Source organism: Pteronotus mesoamericanus, unplaced genomic scaffold (assembly GCF_021234165.1).
Source record: "Pteronotus mesoamericanus isolate MK-2021 breed Mesoamerican mustached bat unplaced genomic scaffold, CSHL_Meso_final contig_32, whole genome shotgun sequence".
NCBI classification, from domain to species: domain Eukaryota; kingdom Metazoa; phylum Chordata; class Mammalia; order Chiroptera; family Mormoopidae; genus Pteronotus; species Pteronotus mesoamericanus.
Window position 1 is genome coordinate 4273880 of NW_026555134.1, and position 22281 is coordinate 4296160.

The window sequence follows — 22281 nt, forward strand, 5'->3', positions numbered from 1 at the left end:
CATCTGAATGAATTCAACCAGAATATATTTTTCATTTGGGACTTAAATAAGCATTGTTCATTTCTAAAAAGAATGCTTCCTTTTGGTTTACCACATAAGTATGCCTATTTTCATGACACTTTGATTTTTTTTTTCTTAGTGATAAATTGGTTCTTTTTTCAATTAAAAGCTGGATTTGTTTTTATTTAAACTTTGGATGTCTTGAATACTTACTAAGATTCTGTTACTTAGTAATAAAAGTCAAAAACTGGAACTAGATTAAAGAGGTTCCTAAAATATTGATAATTTTCTAAACAAGTTACTAAATTTACTGTTTTATTCTTTCTTTTTTTTTAAATAAAATTTTTCAGAGCGATGATGGTTAATAAAATATATAGATTTCAAGTATACAATTTTACAACACATCATCTGTATATTTTATTGTGTGTTTACCACCCCAAATCAAGTCTCCTTCCATCTAAACTTACTGTTTTAAAGTAAATTATTTTTTGGCAATAATAATACAAGGATATAAATTAATGATTAAGAAGATACTCTCATGTTAAATTAGATATTTTACCCACTATTTTCACAATTTTTGATGTTCTAGGCTGAGAAAGTAACTTTTTTGTTGTTTTTCTGTACATTGTGTATATGTGAAAAGAAGGAACTTTGAGCCAAAAATTAATAATGAATATCACAAAATGAAACTTGTTTAATGTTTATGTCTACAAGTAGATGTTTGTTGTTGTTGATTTTTTAAATTGAATTTATTGGGGTGACATTGGTTAATAAAATTATATAGAATTCAAGTGTACAATCCATAATACATTATCTGTATATTGTATACAAAAATCAGATCATTTTGAGACAGAGTCATTAAAAAGTGTTTTAAAATGTAATTTCAGTATTTTCCATGTCTCTGGAGTAATTTGCTTATATTTTATCATTTGCAATGTATAGCCAGAATTTCTGGCGTTGAAATAAGATAAAACTTTACCTTTCAAATAATAATCAGTAGCTGATGGCTCTGTACAGGGTTGGAAACAACTATCCCAATCTGCAGAAATAGTGTGTTTTGAAATATAAGCTGTTAGCACCTTGGGTTTTATTGATTTTTTAAACAGTAATGTATCACTGTAATAGTAAAGAGCCAGTGTTTTGAAGCATTATCTTGAAAACAGCTATGCTTAATGTCACAGCTTTTTGATGTGTATATATTGAAGTTAGAGCATTACAATTTCAGTGTGTGTTTGCCTGTTGTTAATCTATATAGTTTTAAAAAAGAAAACAAATTAGTCCCCCTGCCCAGCAATCTCCACCTTCTCTGCATTCATTTTTATGTCACAATTGAGCACATATTTTACTTAATGCTGTTTTGCCTCTTGGTTAAGATTGCAAGCTCTGGAATAAGACTCCTTGGGTTCAGATCCTGCCTTCATACAATTTGCTTGCAGCCTTGGGCATCTTTTTTATGGTGTCTGTGTTTCTTTACCTGTAGCACCAACATCATAGGTTGTTATAAAGATTAAGCAAGTTAATACTGCTTAATTCTTCAATTAGTGCCTGGCATGTAGTAAGTACTCGGTGTTAGCTATCATTATTAAGTTTATATATAGCTTTGGATAGTACTTAACACTATTGCTAATCTTTGTAGCTCACATTAAGTGCCATCCGAATTACTAAATTGAAGGCATTTGTCTATCATACTCTGGTAAACAAATTTTAAAAGTATAAAATTAAACATTTTAAACTTCAGAGTTGTAAAATCTAATTTGGTATCATTTCATGTTACTATTTTATCATGTTTATATACATGTAACTTGGGAAATTAAATATGGTACTGTTCTCTATTCTGGTTTTATCTTTTACAGGTTGTGTAAATCCACTTGGGGTCACTGTTCCATATACAATAAGAACCCACCTATAGGATTTTCTTTTAGAAAATTATATATGCAGTTGGATGAAGGCAGCCTCACCTTCAATGCCAATCCAGAGGAGGTAAGTGAAGAACTTGAATATTTATAACAGTTGAATTTTATTACTGTCTTGCTGCAACTTTCTAATATAATAAACTTTCAAGAAAGATAACAAGTCACCGCACATGCCTTTTCAATCATTGCAAAGCCCAGTATTTGAGTTACTGCTGTTTTTACCTTACCACGTCACCTTCTAATCTCTCTTCCTACTCACTTTGTGTGGTAACTTCCATGGCACATGTGATCCTCTGTTGGCCTTATTGAGATATTACTACATTATAAGTGGAGAGCATAGAATATGTTCATTGAATTTTATCTGCAGCATTTTCTCCTTGCTTTGTTCATATTTGTATACTACTATGTTTATCAAAGATCATCACGAAAGGCATTCTAGCTTGCAACACATCAAAATGTTGTCTTTAAATAATGCCTTTAATAATCTAATTCCATATTGACATAGAAACTGCTTTTAGAGTCTGTTACAAAAGTGGATAATTTTGTATTTAATTTTTTTAAAAGGCAATAAACACAAATAGAAAAAAGGGAGAGTGGGAGAAGCAAGAATAACTGCTTAATAATTAATTTTTTCTTAATACATAAGAATGATCAAAAGACAATTCTTTCACCTACTTTTTACCCCCTATTCTCACTTTAATATATCCTGGAAAGGCTCAAATTTTCAGATAGATGTTTAAATACCTTCTAGATTTATTCTTAGAAATCTAATAAAAATTATATAATACTCAGAACTATTTCTTGTATTATTTTTCTGTGCAAAAAACTTATTTAATTTATTTAATTTTCAAAACCCAACTTTTTGTTTCTTTTGATGCAGAGGTACTAGAGGCTATTTAAAGCATGCAGTCAAGTATTTTTTTTCTTGTTGTTTTAATCACAGTTGTCCCCATTTTCCCCTCATTACTCTCCCCTACCCTATACACCCCCACCTCATGCAAATATTTTTTAAATATCTTAACTTTTGCTATGTTATAACTAGAGAAATGTTTCTCTGATATAAAATATTTAAACAGAAATACTGATTTTATGAATATGCATGTAATACAAATGATACCATATTTTTAAAGTTAATTTGATTTCTGCTTGTTATGTATGATTTCTTTATCCGAGTTAATTTTTTGTATATGAGTGAAAAGTAAAATATTATACCACTACAAAAGATACATATACATTATCAATTAAGTCTTAGCCCCACAAATATAACAAAGTATATATGTATATAAAATATTAAGCCTGGTTTGGATATTTTAATTGAGATATTTGTTCTCTCCTTTCACCATTATTTAAAGACTTTTTACTTTCAATGAAAGCAAACTGATACTTTGTATCAAAGTAGGATGATTTAAAATAAGTTAAAGTTTAAATTTTACATTTGAAACCAATATAAAGTTTAAATTTTACATTTGAAACCAGTATGATATTGGTTTATAGAAACTAATCATTCTTAAGAAGGCAAATGAGTAGATAAACTATCATAAATTTAGGTTTTGTGACTTGTCACTTTATTTCAAATTCTTTTTGATGCCTTTATCATGAAATACACTTACTTTTACTTTGTTTTTGATCAAATTCAAGTTCTATTTAAATATATAGCAACAGTAAGCATGTCACTTTTTTGATCTTGCACTATGACATACCTGTTCTGTACATGAGATTTCATTAACTACACTTAATGTATTTGAAGAATGCATGGTTTCAGAGACTTCATTATTCACGTTTATTAGAATTAGCCATTACTTGTTGCTAACTAAAACAGTTCATATGATGAACTTTATAATAAGATATATAATTTACATCAGTCTCACGGTAATTGAATGATGATTACTAGAGAGGAACTGAAGCAAAGTAATACAGTGTTTTACTCTAGATAATAAGAATCAGAAAGGCAGGTATTACAAGCCCCAGTCTTATTAGGCTGAGTTTATCAAGGCACTCTGGCTCCTATCATAGTTATGCAGATGTTGAGTAAAACTGTCATCTTCAATTCATCTCACTTGCAAATGTTACATTCTAAGGAAAATGTAACTTGGTAAGTCCCGAGTTGTAGATTTACAAAAGTCAGAAAAGTTGGATGTAACTGCTGGTACTGATCATGGTAAGTCATCATTCTTTGTTAAAGGAGCACCAATTTTTTTAAACAAATTATAAAACCATTTTTTTATGCAGAGATGAAAATATAGATAGGCCCTCATATACTAGAATACGATGGATATTTTTAAATGTCTAAATTGGAAGAGATAGATGTCAAAATATGTTTCCATCTTTGCAGCTACCTATGTCAGACTATAGAGTTCTTACTATACCTCCTCTAGAGTGTTTGAAAGGGGGGGCAGAGAAAAGAGGTAAAACTAAAGTCCTCTTTTTAATCTGACAAAAATTTTTAAATTTTTAAGTCCAATGTTTGCAAAGAGACGGGATTGAAGTTATTATTAAAATAAGGTTTTTAGATCTTCAGAATTACTTATTCATCCTACCTCCCATTGTTGTTGAGAGTTGGCTGTATTTTCTTTTTTCCTTACTCCCTGGCCTGATTTAAAGATACCCTGCGGCATTCCAGAAGTATTGAGTTGCAAGTTCTGAAAGGGGCACAGAGTGCTGCCCAGAGGCATAGAGCTGAACCATACAAAGTGACCTGTGGTTCCAGAATTCTGATTCTGTGCTTTTATAAACATTAGTAACTTAGCAGGTGTTGCCTGATAGCAAAATAGAATTGTGCCTTTACCAGAATGTTCTTAGGATATAAATAGGCAAAGAAGGATTTTGAAATACACTTACAAGTGCAGAGAAATGAGGGGAAGTATTTTAAGGAATATGTTCCATACTTTTTTTCATTGACTAATATAAATAATGTCAATTTGGCTGTTTTATCCAAGTCAAGGCTTCAAAACTGAAATCATGTAATTGAAAGAGATATCATAATAGATGTTTTTATGTAGAACTTCTTTGTATGAGTCATACTTTAGCCAAATCTTAGAACGACTCTTGCCACATTTTTTGAATGCTAGAAATTAGTAAGTACGTTTTGGAGGCTGTTTTTTTTTTCCCTCCTCACTGGAGCACTGTCATCAGATGTGTTATTTTTGGCTTAATTTAAGCCTAGGAAGTAAATTAGTTTTGATGATATGTGTAAAGTAAGTGGTGTTTAATGTAAGTACCTGAGATAAGATGTATATAATTGTTCAGTATTGTAAAAAAAAAAAGTCTACTTTCCCATAATATCTAGTTCTCTACTTAACATTTTGATAGCAAGCATCATTAAAATATTATCAAAATAAGAATACTTACAGCCACAGGGAACAAGATTCTCCAAAGGACATCGTTCATGTCACGGATATGGGTAACCAAACTCCTCAGCAACTGCTGGCAGTGGCTCATGGGGTGGGGGAGAAGATCCGCACAGTTCGTGGTACGATTTTTCTAGCACGCTGTTGTTATGTGCATGCCATTGTGATCTCAGCTGGATGTAAAGTCTTGATCTTGTGCATGAGCTTGTGTACTTTGTGGCAGGTGATCACATTCTGGTAAAGGAATGTGCTAAAAACCATCTGTTTACATTAAGCTCTATTTCCCCTGCATGTATAAGTTACGTGTGTTGATTTTATTCCACTAGTAGTATTGTAATAAAATAATTTTACTTATCATTCAGTAAGCTCTATTCCTTGTGCTCCATTTAGCACTGAACATTTTCTTGACCTTGTTATTTTTAAATTTAGAGTCTAAAAAATTGATAATGCACATGGTTTTTTAACTTTATTTTAGGTTTAATTTTGTTTGTGTCAATATATGTTTTTAAAGTTTTTAAACATAATATCTTTATTGTGGTCAGGCAAAAGAAGTCTTTATTTTTAACTATATAAGCACATTTTTTTCTGTGTTCATACAAAAACACCCACATGCATATGGTTTTATGAGTTCTGTTAGATCTAGTAGAATCTGTTACAAGAAATATTTTAAATTTGACCATGCATGTGTTTTAGATGGAAATACATAAGTAAATTATTTTCAAGATAACAAATTCTTTTTGTTGTTGGACCAGCTAAAATATAAACAGGACATTGCAGTTTTTCATTAGAAAGGAGCACAGGAGTTTATACTCAATTCTTATGAATAATATCTCAGAAATTAAATCTTACTGATTTTTTGCTCTAACATACAGCAGCAAAATGTTCTTCACTGTTAGTTCATAGCATAGCAACAGTGATGAAAAATAACTTTTATTTTTTATTGCTAGAGATTGCAGACCCTGATTGGTATCAGCAGAATTTACAGATAAGCATTTCCCAAATGTATTCTTTGGCAGTAAAATGAAGGTATACTTTGAACAGTGCCTGATAGCGTAAAGAAAGAAAGGTAAACTAAAATTCCTAAATTCTTAGCTTATGTTATAAGCTAATATATATCTAGGAAAAATTCACCCTCAGTGCCCTTCACTGTGCTCTCCACTCAGCCAGTACCGCATTTTATGATCTGCTACCAGCAGTACACACTTTTCCCTTTATGCATCAGCTGAAGTGTTTGGGCTTGAAGGAGCAGAGAACCTAACTAATAACGGCTTCAATATATACATTTATTTACTTCAAATGACACCCAGAGGTAGGTATCCCAGAGTCATTTCAGTGATGTAATGATCTCCTCGTGGACCCTCACACAGTGTGTTGACTTCTGCCCTTTCTTGATAGCAAGATGGCTACCACTGCTCAAAGTATCCCATTCTCATGTGAGAGTCCCCTTGGGACAAAGAAGGCAGGCAAAGAAACTCTCCTCCAATTCCTTATGCCTGTTAGGGAGAAAAAAATCTTACAGAAGCCTTCAGTATATGTGTGCTCATTTCTTATGAACAGAACTGAATCAAATGAACACCCCTAGACCAATAGAGAACAGAATAGAAAGGATTACATGATTGACCAACCTTAACATGATTTAGTAACTGTGACTGAGAGGCTAAAAGCAATAGAATAGAGTGAAATGGCCTTTGGGCAGGCATCCAAGCATCTGCAACAGTATTTTTTACTAGTGAGCCACTTGGAAAATTTGTAATTCTGCTTCCCTTATTTGTGGGCCCTGCTGATTCAGAGGCCTTGATACCAAAGGGGATAATATTGGCACCAGACCTACAAAAATTCAGACTGGTTGCTGAGATTACCTTTTTGCCATGTTAGGTCTTTCTGCCACTGAACAGAGAGGCCAAGACAAAACCAGACAAATAACAAACAAAAGGCTGTGAGGGTAGCTAATTATGCTGTGGTTAAGGTAATTAAGCCTAATTACCAGAAGGAAATAGTTACTGGCACACAGTAGGGAAAAACAAAAGGTGGAACTCAGGAGATGTCTTAAGAGTTCCTTCTAATAGCACTACAGCCTATGGTAAAAGTAATTTCTAAAAAATCACAGTAGCCCTGTAGTCAGCAGTTAAATCCCATCACTTAGACCCCTCGCTCTAAATCAGCTGAGAGAATAGTTTCAGCCCAGCCTTAAGTTGAATATAGATTATTCAGAGCTAATCATGTTGATTCTATTCCCCTTAGCTTCTATGACATCTATTTAACCCAGCACTGACCTGTGTGATTGGAGAAGACTGTGTGGAGAAAGATTTTTTTAGGCTTTAAAAAGAGACAAAGAGCAGTAGTACTGTGTGTGTGTACATGGGTGTGTACATGCATGTACATGCACACTTCTGGACATTGGTGTAGTGGGTCCCATGATGCCGTGTGTGAGCTAAACAACCCTGGAGTCATATTAGTTTGGAACTTCTTGTTATGGAAGGTAATAAATTCCTTTACTTCTTTTGAATTGAGGTTTCTGTTTTCAGTCAAAAACATCCTAATGCTGCATACTCATCATTTTCATCACTGTTATTACGGCTACCCAAACTTACCGTAGTATGATATGTCGTTTCAAACACATTTTTATAAAAATATACATTGCTGTTTCTCATTAGCAAATTAATTAATTTTATCCCCAGATTTGCTGATGAGAATTTAATCAGAGCAAAAGGAGCTAGTTGACAATGAAAGGAGACCCTCACCAAATGTATTTTCTCCTCTAGGAGAATTATTTACCCGGAAGAGCTAAAATGCTCAAGTTCATTGGCACAGTCCCTTTCCCTGTACCAGCATAAGAGTCAAAGTGCAAAACTATGCCTCTCCGACACTAAATATTATCCTCTGTGTAGAAATTTAATAGTGCCTTCAATCTGGTCACAACTAGTCAAGTCATTCTAAACTGGAGGACATTCACTTTTTCAAGGGCACCATGATGTGTGTATGGGTCCCTACCTCTTTTTAATCTGATTTGTGTGTTGATTTTGTGGTTGAGACGCCACCTTTATCATGTGTGTACTCGGATAAAGATTTATTTTATTTTTTTAATTTACCTTTATTCTACGCTCTGCCCTGACCATACTGCATCATGGCCACCCTCCCCCTCTCTCATCTCCAAGAATCATTCTGGCATGTGGTGTAGAATGAGTCCACTGAAGGATGTTTGTAAACTCATCCTTTTAGAGAATCAAATTTCCCAGGCTGTTCTCTAGCCTTCGTTTAATTGAAGAAGACATTCAGACCTAGAGTATTCCATAGCTAATTCTTCAGTCAAACCATCTGATAGATTTTGCTTTGGTTTTCCTCAGTATGCTATGGGAAATACTAATTTGTTATCTCATTTAGTATGGGCTGTCTAGGGTAAAAGTAAACTGAAGTTGGTGGACGGTGTATTGACCTAGGACAGTGATTTTCAACCAGTGTGCCACAAGAATTTTTAAAACATGCAATATGCGACTATTTAGTCAGGGGCACTGACCTCTTTTCCCTTAGATGTCAGATTAAAAAAAATGACAACAGCCAACACAACAATAGTCATTTGGTGTGAATGAATCAAAATTATCCCTATTTTTTTTGGTGTGCTACAGAATTTTAGTAATTAGTTTTTGTGTGCCATGAGATGAAAAAGGTTGAAAATCACTGACATAGAACTTTGTACAAGAGGAAAGAATAAAATTAGAAAAGTTTAATTACAATATTTTAGCATCACAACACCCATACTGCAAATTTTAAAGTGTGAAATGCTAAAAAGAGTGAGTTTTCTTTTGTTTGAATTTTGTTCCCAGCTTAGATAAATGTACCTAGACATGTTGTGGTATTACATTAATATTTTAAGGATATTTCCAAAAAATATTTGTTTGCCTTTTATTTTCTTGCATACCCTATTTGACTCTAAAATGTTCTTTATCTCATGTGACCACAGTTCCAATGAAACTTGACAGTACTTTCTAGATTTAACTTCTCAGTCTCAGTGTCCAAGGTAGTTGGTTCTCCTACAACTTTACTGAATTTAGCAATTGCTGCTACCGATGTCACAGTAGATGTTACTCCAGAATATAAATGTTTTATCAGAATTCTAACAGAAAATATTTCTCAGTTCTTGGGTGTCACCAATTATACAACATCCATCAATTTAACTGTAGCTTGTTTAAATGGGAGTATGATGGAAATGCATTTTTTAACCAACTCATTGTGGTGTACATGTATACATAAGATGATATAACTTTCCTCTATGATATTATAAAGTTTAAAGATGCCTTCCTTATAATCAAAGTCTTAAGATCTTTGTGAACCAATCTTGGCCATTAGCAATTTACTATATCATAAAAATGACACTTTGGTTTTTATTATTTGGACTGGTGATTCCAAAATTTGAGAGTTTATGATTTAAAGCATTTCATAGCATACTGGAGTTTTGGTCCAATTATAGGTTTTTGTTGTTGTAATTTTTCTTTTTTTTCTCCCCTAAGTTGAATTATGTAATTCTTAAAAGTTTACAGCTCCTCTTGAAAGTGAGCTGGAATCTTTGTACAGATAAACTCATATGTTCATTCAACAAATATTTATTAAATATCTCTTTACTTAGTAATTATATGATTTTCACATTGGGCAAATTAAACTCCCTGTGCATCAGTTTCACCATCTGTAAAATGGGGAAATAATAGTTCCTATATCATTGTGGTGTTGTATGTTTAATGCTTCTTACAACTTAGTACTTCTAAGTGCTCACCAAAATGTAGCTTTCAATTTATACCAGAGTTACAAGTTCAACTTATACCACCAAGAGGCAGGCACTGCTCTAAGCTTTGAGGTTTTTCCTCTTTTGGAACTTTTGGATTCTAGTAGATAAATATTTGGCACCTGATGATAGTCCTTCATGAAGTATGTATTGGGCACACCAACATCTCCTATCTTTAGGTGGTGATACTCTTTGCCTTTCATTTCATTTCCTGGCATGTGATGGGCAGTCTTTTACACATACAGTAATTTTTTGTTTCCGTGATCCTACTTAGTTTAGTCTTTGAGGACATTTTAAACAGTAATTCGGGGCCCAAAATTATGTTCAAATTAAACACGTGTCTTAACTGAAATGGTGGTAGGATGGACAGATACTTTGATTATATGAATAAGTATACACATGTGCTAGCAGTAAAACTGCCTTTTAAATCCCAATTTATGCCCTGGCTGGTGTGGGTCAGTGGGTTGAACGCCAGCCTGCAAACCCAAAGGTTGCAGGTTCGATTCCCATTCAGGGCACATGCATGGGTTGTGGGCCAAGGTCCCTGGTTGAGGATGTGAGAGAGGCAACCAATCAATGTTTCTCCCATGCATCAGTGTTTCTCTCCTCTCTTTCCTTCTCTCTAAAAAATAAATAAAATCTTAAAACAGATAAAAAAATCCCAACTTGCTTCTCTGCTTTTCTGCTATTAAGATTTTGGGTTTTTTAATGCTGTTTTTAAATCGTTTAAGGGCTATTAAACTATATTTATGAATGTACATCTTAGAATCTGGTTAATATAAAAGTAAAGTTAGTCATTTAAATCAGTACCCACACATTGCAAATGCAATTTTTGTGTATGAGTTTTTAAATTAGCTGACATTGGTATTCAAATGAGTCACTTTCTCATTAGTTTGGATTGTTATTAATTATACCTTTACCTAATAGTTTTATCTCCATATTTTGATTAAAATGCTTTCTTTTTCTAATTTTCAGACATATTAGAGATAGAACAGACTTTTTCAAGAAGCTTACCTCAGCTACCAGCAACTTTGTCAATAGTAATTACAGTAATGATTGCTATATAGTTACTTATCAAGTTGGAAGTACTTTCATATTCATCATCTTATTGCTCTATCCCAGGCACGGTGTGACTCTTTTGGGAACTATTAGAACTCACAGATGTGGTTCTTTTTCTGTTTGAGGCTAATTGAGGAACTAATTAATAAGGGCCTTATATTGTTATGTAATTAAAACCTTAGATACTGAGGTTTATGTTATTTTGTCTAGTGTCATTGCTTTCTCTCCTATGAAAAAGAATTAGAAAGATCTGTCCACCTCTCTTCCATTTTCCCTAGACTCCATTAGAGGGGATTTCTTATTTTCTTTTAATTTTCTTTTAACTATCCCTCCTTTATATGAGATTTCCTATTGACTTCTTCTGGCTACGAAAAATTTAGGGTGTGTATATGACTAATCTCAGCAATTTCTGAGCATTGTACACTTTAATGTACTGAAAAGTCATTCATAGATTGTTCTTGAAAGCCAACGTCCTTATCCATTTAAACATGGTACATAAATAAACTGATTTCATTCTGTATCCTGTACTCAAAACTGGACAGTGTGATATTCATTATCCTCCAGAGAAAATGTGATGTTCTGACGAATTTCAGTAACTGTATCGAAAGGAATTGGCTACAGCATATTGGCACTCTCTCTTCTCTTCGCCACTGTTACCTCTCTCACATAAGTATGGGCAGCGCGTGCTCTCTGTTCTTCCCAGGGAAAAGACGAAACTTAAATCTGCTGCTCAGATTTCAGAATAGCATCAAAATTATTTTTACATTTATTTTCCAATTTTCATTGTCTCCTTTCCTCTGAGTTATGTCACACAGAGCGTTACTGTGAATAACCTAATTACGGGTACCTCAAAAAGAGGGAAACGTTAATCTTATAAAACAATCTTTCTACATAGGACAACTTTAAACATCTGGGCATAGCTTTTACTGTCATCTTTGAATCTAGTGACTGAATGGGGAATAATAATTACTATACGCATGAGTAGCTAACGTAACCATGAATAAAAGCATTGTGTGATGTTTCTAAAATACATGCCAAGGTCACGGTTACACACAGGAGAGTGGCATGGAAGCTTCCAGAAGGGAAACACAGGGCAAAAGTTAGTGGGTAGACTGAAATGGAATAACAGGACAAAAAATAGATACCTAGTCTTAAACTCGCCCATTTTGTAATTTGTATTTATTTTACTTCTGCTAAAAAGCAAGGTTTTGATTTTTATTTCCAGAATATATATCCCTAGGTGAATTTTACCTATTCAAGTTCTATGTGGATTTTTTTTTTCACTTAGCTATAGAGCACATGTTATATGATTAAGTAGGGAGAATGAGAACTGCTGGACTACATAAAAAATTTATTTTGTTTTTGTTTTTTAAGGATTCAACAATGCATGATTTTATTCTCTTGCTTTCAGAGTTTGTATCAAAAAATATATATTAAACCAAGGAAAATAACTGAAGATTTATGGGCTTCTTGTGCTTTAAAAAGGAAAAAAAAGTAGCCACCAATTTGCTCAGATACAGCAGTCTTAGTGGTCCTATATCTTGAATAATTTTTTAAGAATGACTCTTAATGGAGGAGAAAAGGAAAAACATCCACTACCTCTTTGTAGAATTAAAAGAGGGCAGTAGACATTCTTTACACCCAAATAAAACCATGGTAGCAGTTAACATGTGACCAAGGTAAATGTAAAATGGAGATGTTCTAAACACAGCTAGGACTCTCAGCAAAGCTAACACTAAAATCATGAGTACATTTGGGGGAGAAAATGCATAAAACCAAATAGGAATTTTGAAATTTTTTTCATTTGAAGGTAAATTTTAATGCTATTAAAGTCACAAATATGCTAATTTAAATTCCCAGTTCTATTGATCTAAAACACACAATGCAGACATACAAATATCTATTCTCTCCACATGTCAGAGCCCATTCATTTCATGGCTTGGAAATGGGGAAAATAGATTCCCCATAAACTGCAAGTCAGCAGGTGTTTCTTTACAGTTAACTTGAGCAAATTTCATACAAAATAGTGATTAACAATGATCTTCTTGTTAACTCACAAGGAAGCACCTTCAAAACTGCATTTTGTTAAAGTTTATGTACTAAAATGTAAGAAAAACTAAACTACACAAATATTGAAAAGTTAAAAATTCCTTAATTTTTTATTCCTGGTGCCACTACCACAATTTACAGGGCAATATACCTGATGTAATGAAAAGAAAAAGACAAAGACAAAGCTACAACAGATAAAAGACCTCAAGAATGTACATCTAGTTGAAACTACATTGCATTAATTAATAGCTGCACTTTTTGCAAACTGTGGCTATGACATGGACTAGATAAAAATTAATAGACACAACATTTTTCTTAGCAATTCTGAAGTCACTATAAAAAGAAGAAATAGTATCAGCAGTCATCTTAACCATTGATGCTCTTTTCAAACAAGACATGGGAATACTCCTATTTGACCTGTAGAGAGCTGTTCTTTGATGTGCTAATAGTATTTTAGAAATAATTAAGAAAATGAAAGTTTTGATAATATATGTTGTGTCACCTAATTTTTACATTACTTTTGATGTGAAAATGTTAAATTTCAATATATTGAATATTAATATATTAGTGTCATGTTGAAAGAAAAATTAGAGATCTAGATTGAACTACATTGTTTCATAAGTAATTGTTGAAATTTTAGGATTGTTATTTTAAAAGTATTCAACTTTTTAAAATAAAAAAAATTAAATACAATATCCAATTTGCTTTCTATTTATAATGCTCTTAGGACAGGTTTATTACCTGAAAAGTAATAGCCACAGTACAGGATTTTTACATTGTATACAACAGCAGGTTTGAACAAAACTAGCTGAATGAAGATTTTCACTGACTATGTTCCCTACGCTGTTCTGTAGGGAAACAAATTAAGGGAACTTCCAAGTATCCCACAGTTTTGTTTCGTTAATGATTTCCTTTATTGAACAACTGTTACACAATGTTTCTGCCAAGTGCTTATGCCCATAGCCAGTACTTTGAGTGCCAACAGTCAGCACTTTTGTTTTTAATTAAGACTTTATTTTTTTAAGAGTAGTTTTAAGTTCACAGCAAGTCGGTCCTTTTTTATTTGGCTTTGCATGCCTGGTTTTCTAGAATTTACTCTGTTCCCAAATATATATTTTCTGGTTCTGAAAATACATATTTGGTAGATTTTGCTTTTGAAGCACATTGTGGATAATAGTGATTTAATTTTTTTAAAATAGGCTTTATTAGAAGAGAAAATAGGGTATTTATGTAATAGAAGAAAACAAAGTAGCTGTATCTTAAAACGTGAATTATTATGTAGAAAGAGCCATTCTCACAGTAATGAGAAAATGGAGAGATGCATTATATAGGTGGCTAATCTCCAGGACCGCTTTTCTTCATTCTAAATTACTTCTTAACATCGGTTTTAGTCATTTGTTTGTGTTTTCTTGAATTTGTTTTTGGCACCTAAACAAATTATGCCAGAAGAGCTCACCACTCTAATTTGATTGCATAAGTCTTGGTGCTAATCATTTGCATAACAGATTTTAGTGGGAGACACTATGGAAACTGCTTTATAAAATTTTTTGTTTTCTTTTTCTTTCTTGAATTGCTGGAAACATCTGTTCTATTAAAGAAAAGCTTAACGTGAGATGGGATGAATTTATTTTACCTCGGTTCTCTTTGCCGCTTGGCTCTCCTTTTATTTATTCCTCGAGGATTTGTCACACCCTGCACTATTACTGATAGAAATCTTTACCATTTTGCCCCAGGATCCTAATCAGCTCTCTTTTGCAACTCTCTCCAGATGGTTTGTCCTCCCTGAGAAGAAAACCAACGTGCACTCTGCCTTCTACTTTTATCACTTCCTTCATACCTTGTCTCTGGAGCCGCAGTGCCTTCCTGCGCACCAGGCTTAGGAAGCGCAGTGAGCACGCCTGTGTTTTCCATCCTTTCCCTGCCCGCTCTGCTCTCTGCCTTGCTGCCCCATTATCTCCTCTTTCTCCTGCGCCTCAGTCTTTTCTTCTTTCTATTGATGCTCTTTCTTTCTTTTTCTGACATGCACAGGTCAAAACTGTCTTGGAAAAATTTCATTTTACTTTTTTGCCCTTTAATTTTGCCAGGTTTCTCCTCCTTGGTACTAATATATTTTTCAAGTGAGTGGTCTATACGGTTTCCTTCCCTTGTGTTCCTTCCTCAGCTTTCTACTTGGACTTGAGAGTCCCCATTACTCTTCGGAAAGAGACCTCTTGAAAGTCACTATTTTCTCTTTTCTCAATCACCAAATCCACTGCCCTCTTTTCCCGTTTTTGTCTCTAGAGCTGTCCGAAAGATGAAGGAAACTTGCCATGTTCTATGCCAGGCACCTTTGTATCTTCGCAAAAGCCTTTTACTTTTTACTCATTAGGACCCAAAGCTCAAAAAGATTGGGTAAATTCTTTATATCAACATAATCATTAAAGCAGCAGAGCTGTAATCTGGTCCCACTTCTGAAAATTACGCTTCTTTAACTATATTATGGAATTGCATTGTATACTTTTCTTTTAATTTCAAAGGCTCTTAAGCTCTGGGGCACTCATCACTCTATCCCAGCTCCTTTGCTGATTCTTCTTATTCAAGATCCTTAGTCTGCACCTTCAATTCTCACTTTTTTCTTTATATTACATTGCCAACTGCCTACTGTGCCTTTCTAGTTGTATCTATCAGCATTTCTAAGATCAAATGCACTGCTGTTTCCTTCAAATTAATGCTGTCTTAACCTGTGGGTGTTTTACTATCAGTCATTTTTTTTTTTCCTGTGAATCATTTCTCTCTGCATCTGAGCCAGATACATCAGTTATCTTTGTCTTTCACTTTTGATTATCCCCTGGCTTAGTAGCATATGAGGGTTGGTTTTTTTTTCCATGTTTTTAGAACAGATTTCCTTGGCATTTTTACCTTGGTTTTTTCACATGTTCAAGCCTGAACAAGTGAGGGTAAAGTCTCAAAACATGTGATCCATAAAAAAGGGAATGACCAACAGTATACTTTTATGATACTTATGTGAGGCACATACCAATCTTATTTTATAACTAAGGAGCATCAAATGATATTAAAATGGTATATATCATGTAATTAGAGATTTATATACTGTTAATGAATCACAGTGTTTTTTAATATTTTATATAATTTTATTTATCCTCACCTGAAGACATTTTTTTATTGCTCTTTAGAGAGAGAGGACTTTTTTAAAATTGCTTTTTAGAGAGAGGAAGAGGAGGTGGGGGGGGAGAGAGAGAGAGAGAGAGAACATCAATGTGAGGTAGAAACATAGGTTGTCTCTCATAAGTGCCCCACCTAAGTATGTGCCCTGACTGGGGATTGAACTCGCAAACGTTCAGTCCACAGGACAGTGCTCCAACCAACTGAGCCATACCAGCCAGAGCATATATTTTATATAATTTTTTAAAAGTAGATTAGAATTGTTTTACATGTCTTAATTTTGATTTACAAGTAGGTATGACTAAAGAACCTATTAAATAATATTTAATTGACACTTCTTTGTCTTTGAATCACTTCTGTTAAAATTAAGTACCTCTGATTGTTATTCTTTTAAATGCAGGAATTTTATAAAACACCTGCCAAATTTTGCTGAGTAGATCAATTAAATATACAGTCAACTCTCGATTATTCCAACGAGTGGAGGAAGGATGGAACAAGCATTACCATTCCTCTGGTTCCTGCCCCCTCAGACCATTGTTGAAAGCCTCATTCCAGACAAATTCTTTGGCTTTCCATCTTGATCATGTTAACATTCTCTAGCCTTGTATCAAGGATGCAGCCTGAAATATGGCTTGCAATTGAGTTGACAAGAAAGTTTTATGATACCACATTCTGTTCTTTATATACATTTTTAAAATCAGTGCTTTAGGATTGCTTTGGTACTATTAAAATTCTCATTAAGATGTTACCTGATGGCTCATACAATTAGTTTTATATAAAAAATACTTATCTTTGAATTACAATTTACAGATAATTATAACCTTTCAAAAGCATTACCTCGTGGTACCAAATTATGTTTTAACACTTTTCAATATAAAAATTTTGTGAGAGTTTTAAGGGACTTTATAAAAATCTCACAGCTTTTTAAATTCTTAATGTGTCTAATATATCTGAGTACTATGTATTAAGGGAAGAAATGCTGAAGGAATTTATGTATGAAAACAGTATGTTGGGTGTATATAATACGTCATTTTCTCTACCGATTAACTACACACAATATGCTATTATCCAGACATAAGCATTCATGGTAATACATGTATCTGGATAACTGTGAGTTGAAATAAACACACCTGCCTTTTATTTCAATAATTGCACATTCAAATCCACTTAAGGCAATCATTTGAATGTGACCTCCATATACATGAGAGAACATTAGTTTTAGCGTTTGATTTTTTTGGTGATGTTTTGTTGTTGTTGGTTTAAATCTAAAGTAGATACAAATGATAGGTAATGCTTCTCTGGAAAATTGCATGCAGAGAAAAGGAAATTCAAAGATAAATCCTATGAAAAACATAAATTGTTTTATGTTTTGCATCAGTGTGTATTGGAGCTAAATTCTTGTAGAATGTAGCAATACTTAAAGCCAAAGTATGTACAATCCATAAACGGGCCTGGAATTGTGCCCACTTTGCTTTAATAATTTAATTATTTTTCTTTTCAGAATAAAGTCGTTAGCCTTTCATCTGGAGGATCTTTTTTTCCTTAAAAACCCAGTTCTTTGAAACGTATATGAGAATGTGTATCTGAGCTTCAAGAAATTGTTTTTTGGATTTTTGTTGTGGTTGCTGCTGTTAGACAGTGGCAGGAGTGTTTGTGCTAAGACTTATTTTGAAGTCTCTTGGTAGTTTCTCCTTCTCCTCTTCAACAACCCGCTCTTTAATTTAGGTTATATTTTGGTATAGTTTTAGCTGACATGAGCCAGAAAATTGAATTAGAATTTCTTTAGGAGTCTTAACTTTGAATTTCCTACTTTTCATTGCATGTAAACCAGCAGCCACAAAAAATAGTTTCAGTGTAATTTCTAGCTTGTATTTTGCATGTTAAAGCTGTAAAAAGTCTTAATACTAGAAAGAATTTATAGCTATTGTTCTGGTATTGCCTAATTGTTAAATTTATAAATAAAGACTGATTTTATTATTTATGAGATTTGTCTTTCTGCCTTAGGGAGTGAACTACTTTATGTCCAAGGGTATCCTAGACGATTCACCAAAGGAAATAGCAAAGTTTATCTTCTGTACGAGAACACTAAATTGGAAAAAACTGAGAATCTATCTTGACGAAAGGTAAAAAGAAATTAAATTTCTCATCAGAAATGAGTTTAGTAATTTTTTATGACTTTTTTTTTTTAAACTATACTACATAGCAGTTACGCATTTGCAAAATTGAGTAAAGACAGGGAAGAGATTCCTGTATTTTACAACCCATTTCTTTGCTAGCTTTAGCTTGCTGGTAAGGAAAGTACAAGTTAAAAAATTTCACACACACAACACCCATGCACACAAAGTGGAAGCCCGACATCTTTGTAATAGCAAGCCAAACCAAGCAGTTTTGAGGAGGCTGCAGTCCTTTTTCTTAATAACTAGCTATAAAATTTAAGTGTTTGGGTAACTAGAAGTTCTGAATTCTGAAATTACCCATGTAAAAATCAAATAGACAAATTGTAATAAACTCACAAATCCTAGTGATATGAAATATATGTATATATGGAAATATATGTATATTTCTATATCAATACTATACAATATGTCATGTACAACTTCAAAAATCCTGCAAATGTGTCATTGAACAGGATGTTTTGCACAGATATAAATGATGCCTAGTAGCTATTCTGACTTGATAGTCATTCATTTGTACTCTTTAATTATGGTTATCAATGGACATAACAAAATACTGGGATAATATTTTGATGTGACATCACTGAACTACTATTTTTAAAATTATAGGTCTCATACTAATCTAATGAATGGCTCAAAATATGTTGGTCTTTTTATTGTAATTTTCAGTCTTTTTTTACTTTTGGGGGTTTTTCAGCAGCAATCGGCATTCATTGTATTCTAGGAACTTTGCTAAAGACGAGGGTTATGCAGTTGATTAAAACATAATCCCTGTCTTTGAGGAGTTTACAGGCCAGCATACTGACCACTGACAGAATTCTCTTACATAAAGATGGTGTCATTAACTCTTTTCATCTTTAAATGGAAGGTACCTACAAATCAGTTTTTCTCTAAAGAAGCTGATCTTTTTATAACTATTTTAGGTTTTACAGGCCATATGATCTCTGTCACAGCTACTTATAACTCTTCTATTGTGTCTTGAAAGCAGATGTACACAGTACACAAATTAACGTAGCTGTGTTCTAGTAAAACTTTATTTACAAAAACTGGCAGTTGGCCATATTTGGTCCACTAACTGTTGTTTGCCTAGCCCTGCCATAAGCTACTGGTAGATATTAAAGATTGTGATTATATTATTATGATTTAGTTCAGTAATGATTGAAGCATTTATAACAAAAGTGACTATTAATTAGAATGCTATTGAGAAAAAATAATTTTATATACACACATATACAAATATTTCTATAATTGTAAGTAACCTAAATGTTTATCAGTAAAATTGTTACATTCATAAGACGCAATACTGTGGAGCTATTAAAAAGAATGAGATAGACTTATGTGTAAAGACATAGAAAGCTGTTTGCAATACAAGACAGAGAAAGCTGTTTGCAATACGAGGCCTGTCCAGAGAGTATACAGCCATGTACTATGAAATACAGAGACATTCAATGAAGAAGATACAAGAAACATTGTACATAAGACAACGACACCTCAGTCCCCTTCAGTAGGCACCTTGGGACCTCATACAGTTCCAATTGCCATCAGCTGTCCTATCATATTTTTCTGAATTGAAGGTCTGAAATCTTTTCCCTTTAAAAGGTGATTTCAGTTTTGGGAAAAGCTAGAAGTCGCAGGGCACCAAATCTGGGCTTTGAGGGGCTGAGTCAACTGAGTGATTTGATGTTTTGCCAAAAAATTCTGTACAAGACATGAGGCATGAGTGGGCGTGTTGTGGTGATGAAGCTGCCAATCACCAGCTGCCCACAGCTGCGGCCTTCTGAGTCATCCGAAGAGTTTCCATGGAGGAATGTTCAAGCTCAATGAAAAATTTGATGCAGATTCATTGCTCTACTTACTCAGTCATTTGGAATGTGACGGCCACACAATATACATACTCGCCCCACTGACTAGTACAGTGATGTTGTCATTGTTGACTCATGCACATTCCAGTCCACTCTCCTTGGCTGCCAGGTTACATCAACATCCCACAAACAATTCTCGTTATATTAATGGTGGTTGGACTTTTTCTGGACGGACCTCATATACTGGGCAATATAAATAGAAGAAAATTCTAGAACAATATGTAATATATTTAGACATTTAAAAAAGTGTGCAAAAACTGTTGTTACCTCTGGTGATATGTGGATTGGGATGGAAAATGAATACTCCTTATTTTCATAATTTAAAAATATAAAAAATTTTGTTGCTCATTTGGTCTTAGCCAAGAAGACACGTGAAAAGTATGGTAGCTGCCCTTCCTAATACTGAAAAATTTATTTTTTAATTGTATAATTAGAATTACTAGTTTTACCTTGTTATTCTACTTATGAGATATTTTGAAATCATTTAGTTCCTTAAATAATCACACTCATTTTTTTTTTAAATTATACTTTATAGGATTAGCTGGTCTGGTACTCAATAATAAAGTATTTTTATTCAAAAAATGATGATTAATAAAGAAATGTTAACTAAAGTGTATCTTTTTTCTTTGTTTTTATCAGGAGAGATGTCTTGGATGACCTTGTAACACTGCATAATTTTAGAAATCAGTTCTTGCCCAATGCACTGAGAGAATTTTTTCGTCACATCCATGCCCCTGAAGAGCGTGGGGAATATCTTGAAACTCTTATAACAAAGTTCTCACATAGATTCTGTGCTTGTAACCCCGATTTAATGAGAGAACTTGGCCTTAGTCCTGGTAAGAATATATATATAGTGAATTACTTCCTTCCCCCACTCCTAGCTCCAGGTAAAAACAGTAGTTTATGAGACATTTTTCTCACCATAGGGAAAAATTACAAATACTTGTTTTACTGCTTGTAGCAGTGACTACTTTAGTTTGCCACATCATTTATATATGGTAAATATACTGTTTTAGGAGGAAAGTTAGGCTTAGCTATATAGTTTAAAAAAAATTATTGTTTGAGCATTGGTATTTTTACTAGTCTAATTAAAAACTTGAGAAATTATTTTTAAAGCTTTTAATAATTTACATATTACATAGGTAACACCTAGAATTTTTCTACTAAAATATGTTTTTAATATAACTAGTGTTCATTATGTGTGTGTGCATAATATAGCCAGAGTCACTTACATATTTTTTCATGTGATACAGCTTTACTTATCTATTCATATCAAGTTTTATTGTGCTTACTTTACTGAGAAGATACTATAAAATATTTATCATACAAAATTTGTTGAACATGCTTTTACAAGACATAATGTTGAATTAGCATTATTAAGACTGTGAATTCTGAAATATAAACATCATGGTAGTGGCAAGCATTTGTAGCAAGTAGTAGTCATGAAGTTTGTTACTATTTTAATAGTAAACATCAACTATTTCCCTAAGTGTGTGTGTGTGTGTGTGTATAAAGAAGAAAATATTTTTGTTGCAGGGTGCTCAGCTTTAGCAATCTTTTCCCTAAAGATTTACTTTTGAGAGTAATGTGTAAATTCCATAGACCTTTAAAATACATATCTCAAATAATATTATTTTAGCAATCTTATGAGTTGTTTACATTTTATTTTCTGGTACCAGGTTAATACATTTTCTTGTCATTAAAGATGCTTTCAAATTAAATTAGGGTTTTGTAAAATCATACATAAATATGTGACTTTTTTTTAATGGGAAGGTTAATATACTGACAGTACAAAAGTATTTTTTGGGGAGTTGAATGGGACTCTCTATCACACTTGAAAGCGAGATGAAAATAAAGCCAATTATGACCTTTTAAAATTTAGAGTGAGTTTTCACTATAAACTCTTGAACTATTTTAAAGTTTTTTGGACTAAAAGAAAGT

General features: G+C 33.1%; 1 protein-coding gene across 2 annotated transcripts in view; it reads left to right on the top strand.

Moving 5' to 3' along the window:
* The window catches only part of FBXO8 (F-box protein 8), a 42343-nt gene that overhangs the window by 19183 nt on the left and 879 nt on the right, over positions 1–22281 (top strand). For both annotated transcript variants that reach the window (XM_054576044.1, XM_054576045.1), the window contains 3 exons: positions 1854–1980; positions 18309–18427; positions 20980–21176. In XM_054576044.1, coding sequence (XP_054432019.1) covers positions 1854–1980; positions 18309–18427; positions 20980–21176 — 443 coding nt within the window. The remainder of the gene's footprint in view (positions 1–1853; positions 1981–18308; positions 18428–20979; positions 21177–22281) is intronic.